The following is a 19,132-nucleotide window of genomic DNA, read 5'->3' on the forward strand; positions in this document are numbered from 1 at the left end:
GTAATTGAAAGCTGGCACTGTAGCAGGGCACATGGGACTCGTCAACCTGGGAGGGTAATCTATCTAGGAGAAGGAAAACTCTGGTCCTAAACCTCCTCTGCCTTGTGGGATATCTTCAGGAGAAGAAAAGGCTAAGGCGTAAATCCTACACAAATCCGGAATGGAGTTCCTAAGACAGTTGGATGGCGCCTTTTATGCCTCCTTCTGGCAACTCCTGCAGCCAGGCTAGTGCCAAATTCATTGCTCTGCTTTCCTGTGGGCCATATCAGCGAGGTCGAGAGGGGGGTCTTGTCGTCTGGGGAGCCCAGGACCTCCATCCACTCTGACCATGCTTACACCCTGAAGAGGTCACTTTGGTGCTGCTAACACAGTAGTTTGACTTCACCCCTGAAGTGCAGTTCATAGTTAAACTCTAGCAAAGGATGAAACTACTGTAATGTACCAGACATGATCACTGTTTGCATACCAATACTTCCCAAACATCCGTACAGTCTTAAATGCATGTATGCATGCATTTTAGCAAGGGTTGCCAGATACATTTACCCAGTTGCATAAAAAATGCATACAGGTTGTACCTTGCTGCAGTGGAAAGCCACAGGTTGGTTGTGCCAGTTGTGTCTGGCTGGGCCTCCACATTTCTGCTTACCATGGGCAAGTAGCTCAGACCTTTGGCACAGCATGATGCCTGTGAGGACAAAGATCCCTCCCTGAAGTTCTCCATCAATTGTGCAGAACTTATGGGAAGTGTATTTTTCACACTGTACTTTGTTTGGCTAAAACACCTGTTTCTCAGTGCAGCATGAGATTCCTATTGCACAGATCATTGTTGAAGCATTTTTGGAGCACGTAGAAGCAGCATAAGACTTGTGCTGCTCGTTCTCTAAACTACAGAGCATCATGTGACCTACCCAGAATCCTCTGGCATGCGTAGAGGACTTGGGCAAAGTGAAGAATCAGTGCTGAAGTCCAGTGATTGCTGACTACTGAGCCAAGCCAAATTTGTACACCCTTTTTTGGTCAATAGATGTTCAGATTTACTGCCTCCACTGTTGAAGTCAGTGTGCCTCTGAATAACAGTTTCTGGGAATAACACATGGGGAGAGCACTGTTGCACTCAGAACCTAGTTGTAGGCTTTCCACAAGCATCTGGTTGGGCTCTGTGAGACTAGAGGGGTCTTTGGTCTGATCCAACAGGACTGGATTTGAAGCAGAGTCCTTACAGAAGCCTACAATGCTATCTGAGGTTCTGTAAGCCAGAAGGCAGGGGCAGAACTTCATGCTTTATGGAACAAAGCATACAAGTTTTACCACTGAGCTACAGCTTCTCATCTGATGGCGCAGTCTGGTCAGTGCCTGGATGGATAACAGCCTGGGAAACAGATATACACTGCCTTGGACTCACGATGGATGGAAGGAAGGCAGGATAATAAATGTAACAAAATTAATGAAAATAAATAGTTGGAAGAAAAGACCCAGAAGCAGCTCCAAGGTGAAGCATCAAAATCTGTTTAAGTTGGGGATTGTTGGACAATACTAACATGCCCTTTCAGATTTGAAGAGTAAAGAAACTCAATAGAGGAGGAGGCTGGGGTTTAGCCTTTGCAGAGAAGAGGGTGGGAATAAGGCATGATCCAGAAAAGAAGTATTAAGTTGAAACAAGTTAAAAGAAACTGAAATGTTAAGTATTGAATATTACAGAGCAATTAGACAGAGGTTAACAGACTGAATTGCGTAGAAAGCGTAAGCAAGGAGTGTAAGTGAAGGAAGGGAAAGAACGAATGCAACAAGCTGTCAGTAAGTACAGTTTCAAACTATCATGCCAGTTTTGCAAATTGTGAATTCCAAGTCATAGAGTTTATTTATTTAGCAGTCAGTACAGATATCACACACTCCGGCTTGTAATTGGTGATTGGGCACATCATGTTTGGCAGTCTCCCCGATTCCAAAGTGGGGAGCATAAATTCCCTAGTGCCTGCTTGGGATGCCATGTGCTATACTATCCTTCCCTTATTAGCATTTCATTTGGCCTAGGGCGAGTGGGGATCCTACAGTCTGTCTGCGGGCCAATCTTGGCCCTTTAGGTCCACAATGACGTTTTGGGCAGGTCATACCACACCCATACCTGATAGCATATGGGTAAAAGCAGGGCTTGACCAAAGCCATGTTGTTGATCGCCCAGAGTACCTGACAACTAGCTGTCATAGCTGTCAACCATCCCTGCTGTTTCCCAATGCTATAATAAGGGAATTTCCCGCAAAAAAGGGAAAGGTTGACAGCTATGCTAGCTGTGGAGAGCTGAGACTCAGCAATGAGCATCAGTCATCGGAGTGATTATTCTGAGTCAAGCATATCAGAGAGCTGCCTGCAGTGCAGGTGCACCCAAACTCAGTGGTAGGCAGGTTCATTCCTTCTATTTGAGGAAGGGGTGATCCCGATTAGTGCTGGTCTCAGGACTTGGGTGCTCTTTGCAGCAGTTTCTCCCATCTGTAATTTGACCGGTGGAAGGGGCAACCCACCTGTCAGTTGTGATGCCATGTGACTGACAGGAGGATAGCTCCCATCTCCCATCTCCCTTTCAAAGTTGGCCTATTTCTAAGTTCTGGCTCCTGGAGCCAATAAATAAATAAATCACAACCCCTGGCCTAGGAGCTGGCAATCTGGTACATTCCTGTAGTCCAGTTACCACGGCTTGCACTTTTCCTTTACTGAGCTTTAGAATGAGGAGCTATTCTACTGAAACTGAATGGGTGTTAAATATTTTCTCTTACTTTGAAAGTGGGACTGGATGTTGTAAAGTCTGTCTTCGGACATAACTCCAGAAGGAACAAGTGCAAGTTCACATTTGTCCAATTAATCAAACCTGCTGTATTAGTTTTAGTGATCTCAACTGCTGTTATGAAACTGAACAGCCTGATCCAATTATGGTTGGAAACTGGAACTTCTTCAAGGTCTCGGTTAGATCCTTTATCAAGCAGCAGTGATTAGAAACAGGATGAAGCTTATCCCTTGCTGAGATCTTACCCTAACTTCTGTTTTCCTTCATAGGTTCCGAGTGGAGTACCAACTCAGGAGCTGCCTCACCGAATCTGTTCCAGGCGAACCACAGACGTACTCCCTCTGAGGCAGACCGCTGGTTGGAAGAGGTGTCCAAAACTGTGCGGTCCCAGCAGCCGCAGCCACCTCCAGCTCCCCAGCCACTCCTCCAGCCTCCTGTGGCTTCTCAAGCAGCCCCAGCTTTTCCAGGCAGCACCTTCATTGCATCTCAGCCTGTGCCTGTCGGTGTGGTCCAGCCCATGCAACCAGCGTTTATCCCGACTCAGCCATACGCTGTAGCAAACGGAATGCCCTATTCTGCCCCAAGCGTGCCGGTGGTTGGAATCACCCCTTCCCAGATGGTAGCAAACGTGTTTGGCACGGCAAGCCACACTCAAGGATCCCACTCTCACCAGTCGCCTAGTCTTATAAAGCAGCAGACATTCCCCCAGTACGAAACTAACAGTGCTACTGCCAGTCCTTTTTTCAAACCTCCTCCCCAGCAGCTCAACGGGTCGGCTGCTTTCAACGGTGTGGACACTGCCAAATGGCCCACAGAGGACAAGCATGTACTGCCGCCTGCAACTGCCCAGCAGGTTGATCCGTTTGAAGCGCAATGGGCGGCACTGGAAAGCAAATCGAAGCAGCGCACCAACCCGTCTCCGACTAACCCTTTCTCGAGTGAATTGCAGAAGACCTTTGAGATTGAACTTTAAGCAGTCCTGTGGCTTTGTACTTAAGTCTGTATGTATGTGTGTTGGAATTGGGTTGGGTGGAAGGGGGATACAAGGGGGCAGAGGGGGACGAGTGAGCAGCATATGCGCCATTGCTGGTCTCCCCATGCAATCAGTGGGCATAGAGAGAGGGAACAATTGGGGTGGGGTGGGGGGTATACACTCCAAGCCCCAACCACACAACTATTGGGAAATCTAGGAAATGTCCCTGGGCCGCTTGCATTCCTGCTTGGGAGCTTCAATGGCAAAGGAAACCTCAAAAGGGCTAAAGAAGGGAAATGAGCCCTGAAGCCCTTTCCTCGCACAGAACTTCAGAAGACCTCGTAAGATGAGAAGCAAATTAGTCGCCCACTATCTTCAGGAGGTGCCTGTCTACCTTCCTGTGAGTGAGCCATTCCTCTGAGTGGGGGGAAAGAGGGAGGAGTAGCCAGGGAGATGCAAGCTCAGCTGGGGAATGGGAAGAAGTGAGCTGCTTAGCATATGACGTCTGTGGAAAAAAGGATGAGCTTCCATTTTGAGTAACACAATAATTATTATATATAAAATAAAGCCAAAATCTTTATTTTTATGCATTTTAGATTATTTTAAATAGTTCTAGGTAATAAAAGCTGAATGAGTTGTAAGTAATCTTGCCAAAGGTATAAAAGGGGGTTGGTTGGATGTAAAATTGTACATAAGATTGATTTATCACTGATTCTTATGGTCAGTAATACGAGAGTAGAATGGGGAGCAGAGTTATTAGCTTGTTCTTGTCCTATCATTGTAAGTAGCATATTGCAACAACAATCATGAATCATGACCAATTCAAAAAAAATCACAGTGGAGTAGTTTTAAGAGCAGTATTGTCTTGGTTTAAAAACAATGGGTAAATTCTATCTTTTTTAAAAATATAATTCAAACTAGACCATATTGGAGTACATATAGGTTTTTTCATATACTGCTACAGTTTCCTTGTCTTGAATCTGTTTTAACACTACTGTGGTAAGTTGACTGTAATCATATCTACAATCAGGTCTACTTAGGAACCCATTTTATGTGCATTGAATAGAGTTTAGATTTTATTTTGTATTTTTTTAAAAGAAAGCTTTCCCCCCACTGTTCTGTGTGAAAGCTTGTGGCTAGACTGCAGCTATTCCATGTTCTTCCTCAGCAAATCATGAAAATCCATCTCATTTTTAATTTTACTCGTAAAACTTGGCCTTACAAGCAAACGTAAGTTATATATTTGTACTGATTTATAATCTGCTTTAACAGAAATAAATGTTGGTAGTAGATAATGTGGCTTTTTGAGCAGGTTTCCTTGTCCTTTTCCTGCAGTGTCTGTACTTCCTTGAATTTGAATTCATCTGGTGCATGCCTGATGTAGCAGGCTGCCACTGCCATTCGCATTTCCGTATGAAATTGATTACTTGAAAACTAGAACTTAGACTTTTGAACAATTGGTTTGCTCTTGCTTTATTTGGAGTTCTTGAATGCTGTGAGAGCTGTCACTAGGTTTCTGTGTGTTGCATTTGAGGAATGTGGTTCTTTATGTACCTGCTTCTGATCCCACACTATAGTATATGGCAATCTCTTTTCTGTTAAGTAGTTCTTACTGGACACTACTCAGAGGTAACCCTGGAGAGCATTCTGTGCTTCCTATGCAGCTTTATCATTCATATTCCTGTCATTCCAGAACTGACCCATTTGCAGGGATAGAGCTGTTTGTTGCTGCAGCATGAAAATGATTTGGCATGGTCTGTGATAACTGGCATCGTCCATAATTCAGGACTCTGCCTGACTACACAATTGTCACTGGAAAACAGTTGATGATTAGGCTATTTTGACTTTCCAAGATTCAGTAAAAAAGAAAGAAAAAGCATGAGTCCCTATACTAAAATATAACTACATCAAATGTAAATACATGCTTGGTTATGTGAATTTGGAACATACTCGATTGCACCTATCCATCACACCTCTTTCTCTTATTCTAGTCATGAGTTCTGAAAGTACACTCTAACAAAGCTGCCACCAACTACACCATCTGTTGTTAACCATAGAACTTTTGCACAAAGCCTCAAGTAATTAGGCAAGGATTTCCATAAGGTGCTTTTGCAAGTATGTACAGTAAATAGGCAGTTACTAACTGTACATGAATTTGGACGCAACTCCTCAGCATTTTAGGAACACATTCCAAAAAGCGATTCCCTCAGCTGTATATGCTACCCAGCTGTTAAAATCAAACGTTGGAGTACTCCTTTAGCATTTAAAAAAATCGTAGCAAAACTACATGTTCTGCCATTTCAGGAACCTGTGTCATCATTTTATAAAGCATTAATACGGAGCTGACTCCATTTCCCTGCTGCGAGTAGCCAGACCTGGAATGCCCCCCCCCCATATTTTTAAAGCTGCAAATACAGGGTGTCTGTGCATCTGCATCAAGATTACCATCCATTGTGGTGCAGATGGAGCATTGTGCTGCTAAATGCTGGATTGTATCTTTCCTGAGAAATGTATGTTCATTATTTCAGATCTATAAAATTCCTGTGAATTGCATAGGATTCTTTTTTAATTTTAGATTGGATAAATATATAATTCCTTGCCTGGTTTTTATATGGTAAATCTTTTGAGTGTGCCTTCCCTCTTCCACAGGAAACAAATTCTGAATACAAACCATTTCAAGGAAATCTCAACTATCATATCCTTGCTGCATTGAAAATAAGCAAGCACTGAGTTTGCCTGCACCATAGCACTCAGCTGTTCAGTGGCAGGCAATATGCATTGATCATATAGTTTCTGTCATCTAAACATTGCCTGTGTTGTAGATGCTGCTTTTTTAGAGGAGCAATCGATCCATGTTCTCAACAGTCTTAAGTGAAGCTGTTCCCATTGGGTAGTCAGATGATGCTGAGAACAAAGGCTGACTTATGAACACTAATCTCTGGGATAAAATGCCAATGCATTTTTCTTTCACTCTTCTACAGTGGCTGATTTTTAACTGTTCATAGCCCTGCAGCTCACAACAGTTTGGTTCTTCTACATCAGCCTTCAGCTATTTGAAAATTGAAAAATAGTGCAACCTGAAAAAACAAAAGTTGCAGTGTGGAGCACTCCTGCCTAGTACAGGCTTCAATTGTAAACCTATTTACCTGGGAGTAAGAACTCAATGGGATATGCTTCTTAGAGATGAATAGGATTGTGCTATCACGTATGTTGCACTCTAGGTTACTCAAGTCTAGTAGTCATTCTCTTGCACATGCCCACACATTCTGCTCTCTTAGCATTCCATGAGTGCAGAATATGCTCGGTCCACACTGGGCTGTCTGGGTGGGTTTTACTCCCTTTAGGGTTTTTCTTAAAAGACTTCCTTTGCATAGTTCCCCTGAACAAGTTCCACCTCTTTTGCATGGGTGGTAGGTAGCAGTTTGGCTACACAAATGCACTTGCAGAATTGTGAATATGTTAGTGTGTGTGGTGGTGATGATCCCAATTGGTGCATCCTTTGACGGATGCTGCTCATTCCAGTATTTCTGAAATTAGATATCTGGTGTTTTGGAAAGAGAAGCTACTATCCCTAAGCCCAGTATGGTGTCAGTTGTTACACTAAATGCTTGTTGTATTCAAATGCTGTTGTAGTTAAAAAAACAAACAAACCCTATCAGTAGATCTGGGGGCTGCTTCATTAGTTTTCCTGCAAATTGCTCCATTGAGTGACATATTGGAGTTATGGTTTGTGGCTAGACTTGGGTTTTCCCTATAATCTTGGAAGAGTCTGTTGACCCTTTTATGTGTGGGTAGTTTTGTCCATAATTCTTTCCATCCTAGGGTCTTGAAAGAGCATAGTTCTGGTGCTTGGCTGTGTGGGATCTCCATGCAAGCAGAGACTTTAAGGCAGATGTTATTGCAGTTGGTCATAATACAGGGATCCTGGAACTGTGATTTACTGTGTGCATTCATGTGCTTTGCAAATGGGAAAATGCAGGCCATTTCAGGAGCAAGTGGTGGTGGTGCGTTAAAATGTTTCTTCCATGAAAGCATTGGATGAAGGAAAGTTAACAATTTATCAGCCAAGATGCTGTTATGCTTTAGACTATGGTAGATAGAATGTGAAAGTTGTTCATGCTGAGTGTCCCCATAATACAAAATAAACAGAACGCAATGAAAAGTCAATATGAATATTTACTGTGGTAGATGTGCCGCCTCTCCTCTTAAACCACAGACACACTGCAGGCCACCTGAATGAAGCTTGTGGACAACCAGTGGTCTGCAGACCCCAATTTGGGAACCACTATTCTAGGCTATGGCAGGCTACATTAATGGCTTCTAGTTTAAGACTTCTCCTGTGCTCTGCTAAAGCTGTACTGAACTTAAAAGGAGAAAAAGGCAGCCTTGTTGGGTTTATGCAGCTGTCATATCCCTCCTTGTTCAGGGTGACCCCGGGGGGCAGCCTGCAGTAAAGTTTTCCACCGAGGAATTATCCACATGCAAACTGTAACACAGATTATATTGCATTTTATTGTATGACAGAAGTCAAATTGTAACACAATAAAATACAATATGCAGGAAATAAAATTAAAAAATCAATATACAATGAAAAATCATACCGCATCTAGCTTGGTATATTACCGTATCTGAAGAAGTGTGCATGCACACGAAAGCTCATACCAGGAACAAACTCAGTTGGTCTCTAAGGTGCTACTAGAAAGAATTTTCGATTTTGTTTTGGTGTATTACAATTACTACAGCAGGCAGAAAAATCATAAAATGAGCCATCAAGAAACTTGGCAATTTTTAAGTGGTTCTTGGATGTGGAGAGTTTGGGAGCCATAGGCCTTGAATTTATTCCAGGACTGTTGCACTGTAGGCCACTGTGCTTGTTTGCAGACTACTGAAATAACACAAAATCAGACTAACGAAAAGGTGTCCTTAAAGGTTAGCAAAGAGGACTACTGGGCGGTAAATCATGGCTTTACCTTATAAGTACATCTGGTAGTAGTGGGTTGAACTGAATGTCAATGTAGAAAAGTATACATGCGCTTCATGTTAAAGGCTGTGGAAAGGAAATTTATGTATATTGTTACTATTAAAGTTCAACTTGTAGGCATACTTTTTCCTCTGATTAAGAACTATGATGCTTCTTCCCATTCCTTCCACATGACAAGTAGACTTTTTACTTTTGGGTTCTCACAACAACTAAGTGACTTGCCCAGATTACTGGGATACGGAACGTACAGAGTCTCCCCCCCCCTTCTGCCCGTTGTTTGGGATCCCATCCTTGTTTACAGAATTTGTTTATACTGCAGTAGCAATTGCTAAAGATCAATAAAGTTGACTGCTTTGTGGCCTTGACGTAAAAGCTTCCCTTACCCAACATGACCTTTCTTGGCATCAGTGGTTATTCTTAGATGTTACACATTCAAGTTGTGATCTGAGGGTAATTTTCCTGAGAAGAAACAGAGCCCTGGCTAGCTACACATAGGAGATGTTCCATATATTCTGGCACTGATGTGCATGAAGAATCCCAGAACTTCACAACAGACTCTTAACGTTGTGCATATTTACTTGGAATTAAGTCTCCCCCCCCCCCGGTGTTCAGAGGGGCTTACTCGCAGGAAAATGACTACAGAATTGCAGCCGTATTTTCTCAGGGATATCGGAAGTGCAAGACCCAATACAAATTCCTATAGTTCTTCATTTCAGCAACTCCCTTGCAGCTCTAATACTAAGCATTGTTTGCATGCTCCCAAGGCCTCTTCATTACAGCTGCCTGTATCTGTAGTGAAGCAAATCCACTTGGTCCAATTGCGACTCTTGAAAATTGGAAAGGGTTGAGTGATTGTAGGACACTTGTGATAACCATATGGGAAAGACTGATGGTCAGCCTGCCAACTTTCCACAGAAATGTGAGCTCTGTGGCTTTCTGTAATTTATTTTTGTGTTTTAGTCTACTTTAAAGGTGAGTGCTGCTTGTTATCATTAATCAGCCTGAAGGAACCTTTCTTTCTTGCTTTTTGACTCTTGTCCATATTGCTTGTTAAACTATGTTAGAAAAACAGTCCCTTGTTATTTCCTTGAATGGGTAGGTCAGCCAGCTGTTAGACAATCAGTGTGTGTGTTGCAAAACACCACAGAAAGCTTAAGAAAGGTAGAAATTTGGCTACTGCTACCTATTCTCTCCACTTCCCAGTGTGTGTGTGTGTGTGTGTGTGTGTGTGCGTGCTTGAGTAAACAAATATGGGATTTCTCAAGCAATCAGGACTGTAGATCATAAACTTCCTTCTTCTGGAGCAGAACCACATTAGGGGGAAATGAGGTTCAGCCCTGGTGGTGAGAACAGCTGGCACAGCAGAAGCTAGAGTAATACTCATTATTGCAGAGTTGAGCCTGTATAATCAGGTCACAGTTGGCAAGGTGTGGTTGGTCAACACATTCCCTGCTTGGGTCCAAAGGGAGGCGTGCAGGTACTGCAGGAGAAGGAAGAGAGAAGAGGACTTGAACACAGTTTGTTTCATGCAATCATCTAAGACTACAGAAGAATTTACTTCCTGTACTATAGGCTAGAGCAGTGTTTTTCAACCACTGTTCCGCGGCACACTATTGTGCCGCGAGATGTTGCCTGGTGTGCCGTGGGAAAAATTGAAAAATTACTTTATATATAGTCAATATAGGCACAGAGTTAAATTTTTTAACATTTTCTAATGGTGGTGTGCCTCGTGATTTTTTTCATGAAACAAGTGTGCCTTTGCCCAAAAAAGGTTGAAAAACACTGGGCTAGAGTACATTCTATGTCCTGTACCTAGAACAAATGTGATAAGAATCCATAGCTTAGGAGATATTCAAAGGCAGAAATGAGCAATAAGGTCTGTTTGATCTCTCATGTTCTTAGCAGTTGCCATTTTTAGTAAGAAACTATCCCCTAGGCCAGAGCTTTCCAAACTTTTCATGTTGGTGACACACTTTTTAGGCATGCATCATTTCGCGACACAGTAATTCAGTTTTACTATCAAACCAGAGGTTAAACTAATCCCTTTCCAGCCCCGGGAGGAGCACAGGGAGTGTGCGTGTGACACACCTACACACTGCAGCCGACACACTAATGTGTTGTGACACACAGTTTGGAAAGCTGTGGTATGCAAGTGCTTCAGTCTGAGAATCACCAAGCAGTTGTTACCTACTATAAGGGCAGGTTGAAATTAGTCCAGCCCTTAGCTTTTAATAACAGAAACTGAATGAACTCAACCTCGTATTTTTTCCTCCTCCACTTCTATACAAGCAACATTTTGTTTCATTTTCAAAATAAGGTTTAGCAATTTTAGTGGTATATGGTGGTAATCAACTAAGTTTTACTCAAGCCCATTGCACTATGTAAAACTTAAGGTGAATATCACCCCTGTAGCACTAAAATTACTGACTCTAAGGAGATGGTTCCATTTGCTACTCTGGGTGTTCTCCCAACACCCCCTCTGGAGCCAAGTTTAGGGGTGCACCGGGGCTGGGGGGGGGGGGAGAGAAGGCCATTGAGCTAGTGGAAGCCTTTGTGCAGGGTTTCCACTGAGGGGGAAACTATGGGCATGATTCAACAAATAAGTCCCATTTAACACAGCGGTTTGTGATTAGGCAGGTCTGTAGTTTGTCACGTACAAGCTCATTTGTTAATGTACAAACAACATTTTTCTCCAGCTACTAAACATGTTTACTGTCCTATTTGACCCAAACCCCAAGAAATATAGTTATACTTTAGTTCCTGCTTTATAAAGAAGTAGAACAAGATAGTCATTACCTACTGGTCCTATTTCCCCCCCCCCCAATAGGAATGCAGCATACCGGTAATTCGCTTCCTACTGGTACCATTGTGTGCAGTGTGAATGCTCATGCTGGCCTAAGGTCAAAAGCTTCAGGGCATTAAAGATAACAGTGTTATCTCTTATTTTGGCCTCCTATCAAGTGGTATTGCACCGGGCTACTGCTACTGAACATGAAAATTCAGTTTCAGCCACACTAGTTATTGCTTAACCTAAAGCAGAAAAACAGTGGTAAAACCAATCAGGGCAGTTGTGTTTAAAGGAGAAAATTAAACAGGACAGGTATCTGAAATGTAAAATAAGAACCCCATAAGTCTGCTCCAAGGGGAACCTGATCCTACTGGGAGATGCATTTACCTGAGGCCTAAGAGAGTGGCTCGCATGCGCTCATAGTGTTCAGAATGGAACTCTACAACTGTGGAGGCTTAGCTAGAAAGACTGTAGAGCATACATACCTTCTGGCCTCTTCCGGATAAGTTTCAGCTCTGTACTAGCACTGACAGAATTACTGCCACTGTAGGCATTGCAGGTGTAGGACCCCTCGTCACCCGTCTGCACATTATTTATGAATAGGCTTCCATCCTGGGACGTCTGGACACGATGGCCATCAGCTCTCACCGGAACTCCATTCCTGAGCAGAAAGAAATGCCTTCGTTTTGCACTTTGAAAGAGAGAGGCCTCGCACCTACCGCAGACCCCAGTGGAAGGAAACGAAGGCAGGCACACAAATGTTTTAACAAGCCTACATGAACAGAGACCACATTCTCAACAGCTGAGTTGGACTTGAAGACTAAGGTAAACCTGGATTCTCCATTGCTGTGGTAATACAACTTTTTGCTTGCCAATTCATGTCTCACTGAAATTGAAGGGGAAAGGAAGGGAAGGTAAATTCTGCAGCTCAGTTTTTCCTTTTTTTACCTTGACCATCTTATGTTCACATTGTTGCCTGTCACAACACATTGAAGCTGAGCAGTCTCCCCCTCTGACACAGAGAGGCTGGGCAGCAGGCCAGTGATTCTCAGCTCCCCTGAGGAGGAAAAGGGTATTGTCAATCCCAGGAAGAGTCCACGCAGGGGGCCAAGCCAATTCCTTCAGGAACGGTGCTGTGAATGCCGAGCTCTGAATACCCAGCGCTGACTAACTACCCAAAGCTCTGCTGCTTGCATGAACTTGGCCTCTTGAGCTGGACACTAGCCTACTGTAAAGTGTGGGAAAGGAATCTCAGCGCCATTTTCCACAACAGGATCCTTTGTCCAGAAACCTTATGATGTAACCATCAACCTATAGTTAAAATGCCTCTTTCTTCAAGGCTCTTCTTTAGCAGCAAAAATATGAACTCTGGTCTTAGAAAGGGGGGGGGGAAGCAAGCAACAACTTTGTTCAGTCACAGGAGTACTTGTTCCCAGAGTTCCATAGAGTTGAAAATTTAAACTAGTTTGAAAGTTGAAACTGCCAAAGCTGCCCTAGTCTCCACCCCACAAAAAAAAACCTATGAATTTTTTGTGGTCTTCTAGCCTTCCATCTAATTTGAAAGACCTTAACTCATTAAACCAGGAGGGCTGCTTTTGCTCTGCAGTCAAACTGCCTTATGTAGAGTCAGACCACAGCTCTACCTAGCTCACTCTTGTCTACACCAGGAGCTGCTAAACTCCTTTTGGCCCATGGGCACATTTGAAATATACTGTGGGCACCATCCCCTCTGTTTACTTTTCTTCTTCACCCTACCCCAGCAGTCAGTGTCCCCTCCCTTCACAGATGATGAACAACAACAAAAAAAGGCTTTCTCTTGCTCTTGGGGTTACGGGTAAAGTAGAATGGATCAAATGTGTATGACTGTACATGGGGTCCCCTCAAAATACATCAAATTACAGGTTACCCCTGTAAGCTTTATAGTAAACATTGCACATCTGGTGATTTCCAGTACTACAAAAACATTGATCCAAGGCATGGATCCTCTTGGTTTTTACAGAGTGTGACAACAGAATCAGCACATCTGTGTACACATGTGACCAATGATTTGATTGTGGTTTCGAGAGGATCTCTTACAAAAATTATGAGGCTCTATGTTTTTGTACCATGGCAGTGCTGGAAAGTCAATGGAGGTAGATATGATCTGTGACCTGATGGTGGGAAACCTGTGAGAGAATAATACAAATTGGAGAGGATCTGTTTTGCTGGATTCAACTTGAGCTTTTCTGCATGTGTCTGTCTGTCTCCACCCTATTTTGTCCCCACAGCTGCTCTGATTTCCTCCTCCTGGATTGCTCCCTTTTCTCTCCTATCTTCTCAGTCGCTCTGTCTTCTGTTCAGCTACTCAGGTGCTGATCCAATTCCTTGAAAAGACTGTAGAATTTAAAGAGGAAGTGGGAAAGAACATTACTCTTTCAACTTCCTTTTTCAGCTCTATGCCATTTCCAATGGTGGCAGTGGGAGAGAAAGGTAATCCCCTTCACCATCTCAATATGAAAGGGTTAGTGAGCAGGGGAAATGCTCAGAGGCCTTGTGGGCATCAGGGGAAGTCTTGAAGAGGGCCACATTGGTGACCTTGGGTCTTACACTGACTAGCAGCAGCTCTCCAGGGTTTCTGATAGAAATCTGTTCCAGCCTTAGATGCAGGGACAGAGCCTGGGACCTTTTTACATGTAAAACCATGTGCTCTAACACTAAGTACTTGGTGCTACTAATGATGGAGCTAAATTTGGGCACCTCCAGTGTGTCAGTATTGTGTGGGAGTGATTCAATTGCACGCCAGAACTTAAGGTTTGTGCACTTAAAGTGGTTTAAAGAGCTCCGTTGCCCCAGCGAAACAAATTTTTTATTTTATTTTAAAAAAGTGTATCAAACCTTTTGCAACTTGGAAAGTGATGGGGAAATGCCTTGAAAAATGTGAGATGAATGAATTACCAATGGGAATGTGTGTGCAAAACCCCACAAGCAAAATAGAATGAATGTTTATTGTCCTATAACCGCCCTGCAAACAAATTGGTACAAATGGTCCATGAAGGCTGAATATAATCAAACCTGATTTGTGCAAGCAAATCAGGATGAATGCTCATTTGGAGGGGCCCACACATCCTCATCATCATTAGCACCAAGTAATAATAAACATTTTGCTGTCTGCTTGAAACAGAACCGTATGAGGCTGCTTTGTGTGAGTGGCTCAGTTTGGGGTTGGTTTTTTAAAAACACATCACTGCAATTCCCTCTCATTTTCCAACTATTTCAGATAACCCAAATATGAAGGAACCCATTTGAAACACACAAATATCTCCCACTCCAGATTGGTCGTAGGTGTGTATTGGCTCTCAGCATTGTTTGTTGGCCTGATGCTTGGTTTAACAGCAGCACAAATTGAGCTTTTCCATTTACCTCCTCTGCAAGCTCACCCTAGTCTCCCCTTAATATCAAAGCAAGATCTATCTTCCTTCGCTTTTTAGTACCTCTAGGTATGATCTGGACTCTTCGCTGATCCTGATCCCGGCCATTGGAAGCAATGCAAGTAAAGAAGCCAGCATCTTCAGAGGCAAGGCGACTGATAACTAAGGCACCGTCAGACTGCTGTCTGTGCCTGGAAAGCAAGAGAAGAATAGCGACTGTGAGTCTTAATGAGAAGGAATTTATTTGCATCTGACTCAATGACTTATTTGAGAGAGATTACATTTCTCAAAGCATAGTCTGAATGCAGTTACCCTTACTGTGCCTCAAACATCTCTCTCTCAAAACTTGTTTATGACCTCTGAGGATCAGCTGTCAACCCTGTCTGACTGCTGTAAAGTGAACAATAACCAAAGAGCAGCAGTCTCCCTTCAAGCTCATCCTTTTGAACTCAAGCTTGTACAGTGCAGGTGGGCTTCACCCCTTTTATCTGTAAAACCAGGAACCAGGCAGAGGGTCTGCTCAGTAGTGGCGCCCTCCCTTCAGACAGAACAGATGTCAAGGAGATAAAGAATTACACACACTGTATTTTAGAAGACATCTGAAGGCAGCCCTCTTTTGGGAAGTTTTAAATGTTTGCTGTTTTACTATGTTTTTACGTGTGCTGTAAGCCGCACAGGGTGGCTGGGGAAACCCAGCCAGTTGGGCAGGGTACAAATAATAAAATTATTATTATTATTATTAAAATAACAATTACTTTTGCTGTCAATTGCTATGTAATGACTTTGAAGAATTTTTAAGTCCTCGGTTGTCACAAGAACTAATTGTGGTTAAGTTGGTCACAACAGTTTTGTCACATTATTTCAGTGAATTTGGCAATGAATTGGCTGAACCGAGTAAGTCACTAAATGTGGGGTACAGTAAGTGGAGCAGGTATGTACCATGTAAGGGCAGCCTTCTTGATGGAGGTGACCTCTACCTCCCCAAACTCCACCACAAGGCCATGCAAGGACCATCTTGCCCTGAAGGGAGGAGAACTCCCTGCCATCTAGTTCCCAGAGTTGCAGCTGGGGTGGCCTCCCCCCAACACTGCCGCCAGGCTACCTAAGGACCCATCTTGCCCTCAGGACAGGAGAGAACTAGCTTTCAGAAATTTTGAAAGGAGTCACAGGCTGAAGGGAAAATAGGTAGCTACAAAATGGGAGTTGTAATTAAGACTTTGGGTGGGGAAACAGAAAGAGAAGGGGGTTGTTCAGATAAGGTTGTGCTAAAATCAAAACTGAGGATGGAGAATAACCTGGGGTGTTGGCAACAGAGAAATGGGGTCTGGGCTGAGATGAATGTGAAAAACTATAATGTCACAAAGAGTGCCTACAATAGGGCACTAAATGAAAATGTACGTTAGCAGAGGACATGCCTTTAAAAACAGTAAAGATTGTAACAAATGCTTGTCCCTAATTAACCTAACAACGTGGCCCTATTGCTCAGAGTGGTTTGAGCTGTGTAACCCTGGCATAGAAAGAAGAAGATGGGAAAGTAGAAACGCATTAGTTGTAGCTTACCTTGGAGAGGAGATGGGCTGTCCGTCTTTCTGCCACTCAATGGTTACAGAAGGCAAAGCCTCTACACGACAAGGCAATCTGACTCGCTCCCCAATATTGGCATCAACAATTGAGGGTTCGTTCTTATACATTTTTAACCTGGAAAACAAATTTACAAGGTGTCAAAGAAATAGCAGTGTTCCAGCTCTGTATTTTGAATCTGTGTAATGTAATCAGAACCTTACTCTTGACTTTTCCTGTGAAACACACACACACACACACACACACACACACACATAGTATGCAGCTGTTCCTCATCTTGATTTGAGCATGAATGGATTACTGCAGAGGCTGCATTTAAGACAGAAGCTGCAAACCAACTAGGCAAGTGCTTTACAAAATGCAGGCTTGTATAAACACATCTTCCTTAAGTACTCTCTTGGCTGCAAGCCTAGAGAAATGCCTTTAGCCACAAGAATCCACTGTAACAGAATGTTCTTTTCAGTGGCATCCCTGTAGCTTCAGCCTGCCTGGTTCTGTATCTTGATTTCTACAAAGGGCTGGAGGAAATTCAGTGGAATATTACTGTTTCACCATGTAGCTATTTGAGGATCTTCGCTAGCCACTCCTATCACTCCAAAGATAAAGAACCCCAATGCTTACCAGAAAAGTACCAAGAGGCCAACTTATTCCCATTCCCCTCCCATAGACACTCCCAACTGCTCAAACAGTCAGCCGGCTAGAGAGAGAAAATGGGAACTGCATGAGTTAGGAGGGCAGTTTTATTTTGGTAAACTGCTTTGAGAAAGCAATGTGTTCTGAAGGGGCAGGTTAGAAATTCATCAAATAAATAACAGCCTGTCAAGAACCACTCCTTTTGTTCTGGGAGGTGCAGACAGTTAGCAGCAACTGGCAAGAACTGCCACCATCCATCCATATGACACAGGATGGAGTGACTGCAGCTATGACTACAGCCACTATGGAAACAGTGGATTAAGGTCTCTTCAACCACCACCACAACTGACAGGAGATAGTTTGGCATAAGTTCTGGGCCAGGTCTTGCTTGTGGGGGAAGAGCAGGAATCCTACTGGACCTGTTCCAGATTCTGGAATGTTAACACTTGTAAAAAAAATTATGGGATGGACTTCTATACATGATGGCAACAAGCTGTGTGTCATCGTCGTCGTCGTCCCCCCCCCCAAGGAGGCTGCTGTGAATATTCCTGAAATGAGTTGCAAAATAGCTGTGATTTCATACCCTGCAGCTTCTCAAAATAGTTCTTTTGCCTGCCCACAGTGCTTAAGGGCCACAGCCTGGTTTGACACACTGTGGAGAACAGAGGTATAGGTTTGCTGTTAGCTTTACCTGTATGTTGTCTGAGGAAGGTTGACAGGAGAGTCATGTGATTGCCCAGTACTAAGTCCTGAAACAAATGCTCTGTGCTGGTGATTTTGACCATGAATCAGCTGATTCCCCGCTCTCTGTGAAACATCAGATCCTGGGATTTCTAGGGAGAGAATTCTGAATAAGATTGCCCTGTGCCATAAGATTGCACAAAAAAATCAACAGCTGACTTCACATATCAGAACCAACTATCTATCTGCTCACTTCCTTTAAAACAGCCATGGGAAACCTGTTGTTTACCTGTTTGTTTCTCACCCCAGTGTTAATTGTAAAAGTATGCTTTCCCCTGCCAGCAGGAACAGTTTACAAGGGGAGCCCACTATAAAATGGTAACCCAATCTGGAGGATGTGTATTGCTCGCAGTCTCTAGCAGACAATCTTGCCTGGAGTGAAATGCCCTTTGTGCAAGGTCCAGTAACTCTGCATGCTCTATGCAAAACACTACCCAACTGGGCCCTTGAATGTGCCCATCTGGTGGGCACAAAGACCTCCCCTCATTTATGAGGCCAGAGTTTAAATGTGCCCTGGCTCAGCCCAATTCCTACTAGAAACTGAAAAGTGCAGCTCCTCCCAACATGGCTAAATTAGAGGTGGATGGGAAGGGAAATCAGAGACCTTGCTTACAAAATACATTGCAAGAACTCCCTCAAAGACCTACCACCACAGTGCAGACAGGGCTGGAATAGAAAGGAGGTTGCTCATTCAACCAATAGAGGCAAGTAGGAGGAATTATCAACGTATGGAAAAGACCTGACACCACAGGGTTTTATTAAACTAAACTATTACTCAGAGTAGATCCATTAAAATTAATAGGCCTAAGTTGCCTGCGGGCCATTCATTTCAGGAGATACAACCCATAGCATTTTTATTATACCAAACAGATTATTATTACAAAGTTGGTGTTTTCTTTATGCCTGGCCGTTTTGATTGACAAAATGGACAAAGGTCGCTCAAGTATTAAAACAGAAACAATGCGTCACCTTTGATCCTCAGCACAATCTTCCTGTGCTCTACCCTCCCATTCGAAATTTTGCACATGTAGGTCCCAGCATCTTCAGCTCTGAGCTGGCTGATCACCAGGGAACTGTCAGACTGGTAGGTATGCCTGCAGGAGGAGGAATGAGAGCACTTGACATATATTGCAGACGAGCTATAAAGCAGCAGCAAATGCTGTTGGCACCCAGTGCCTGCTAACAGTAACTTTTTATTTGTTTCTCTACTGGGGCAGTGCCTGGTGAAATCTTAAATGATGTGGTGGACTTC

General features: G+C 43.4%; 2 protein-coding genes across 7 annotated transcripts in view; one reads left to right on the forward strand and one right to left on the reverse strand.

The window, feature by feature from the left end:
• The window catches only part of NUMB (NUMB endocytic adaptor protein), a 57,318-nt gene extending 52,261 nt beyond the window's left edge, over nt 1-5,057 (forward strand). For all 5 annotated transcript variants that reach the window (XM_033146312.1, XM_033146339.1, XM_033146329.1 and 2 more), the window contains one exon: nt 3,046-5,057. In XM_033146312.1, the coding sequence (XP_033002203.1) occupies nt 3,046-3,749 (704 nt within the window). In that variant the 3' untranslated portion in view covers nt 3,750-5,057. The remainder of the gene's footprint in view (nt 1-3,045) is intronic.
• Nucleotides 5,058-9,658: 4,601 nt separating this feature from the next.
• Nucleotides 9,659-19,132, reverse strand: part of PAPLN (papilin, proteoglycan like sulfated glycoprotein) — a 67,780-nt gene continuing 58,306 nt past the window's right edge. For both annotated transcript variants that reach the window (XM_033146291.1, XM_033146298.1), the window contains 7 exons: nt 18,850-18,974; nt 17,831-17,972; nt 16,486-16,623; nt 14,989-15,116; nt 12,467-12,575; nt 12,004-12,179; nt 9,659-10,210 (listed from right to left, as the gene is read on the reverse strand). In XM_033146291.1, the coding sequence (XP_033002182.1) occupies nt 10,062-10,210; nt 12,004-12,179; nt 12,467-12,575; nt 14,989-15,116; nt 16,486-16,623; nt 17,831-17,972; nt 18,850-18,974 (967 nt within the window). In that variant the 3' untranslated portion in view covers nt 9,659-10,061. The remainder of the gene's footprint in view (nt 10,211-12,003; nt 12,180-12,466; nt 12,576-14,988; nt 15,117-16,485; nt 16,624-17,830; nt 17,973-18,849; nt 18,975-19,132) is intronic.

This window comes from Lacerta agilis, chromosome 1 (genome assembly GCF_009819535.1).
Source record: "Lacerta agilis isolate rLacAgi1 chromosome 1, rLacAgi1.pri, whole genome shotgun sequence".
NCBI classification, from domain to species: domain Eukaryota; kingdom Metazoa; phylum Chordata; class Lepidosauria; order Squamata; family Lacertidae; genus Lacerta; species Lacerta agilis.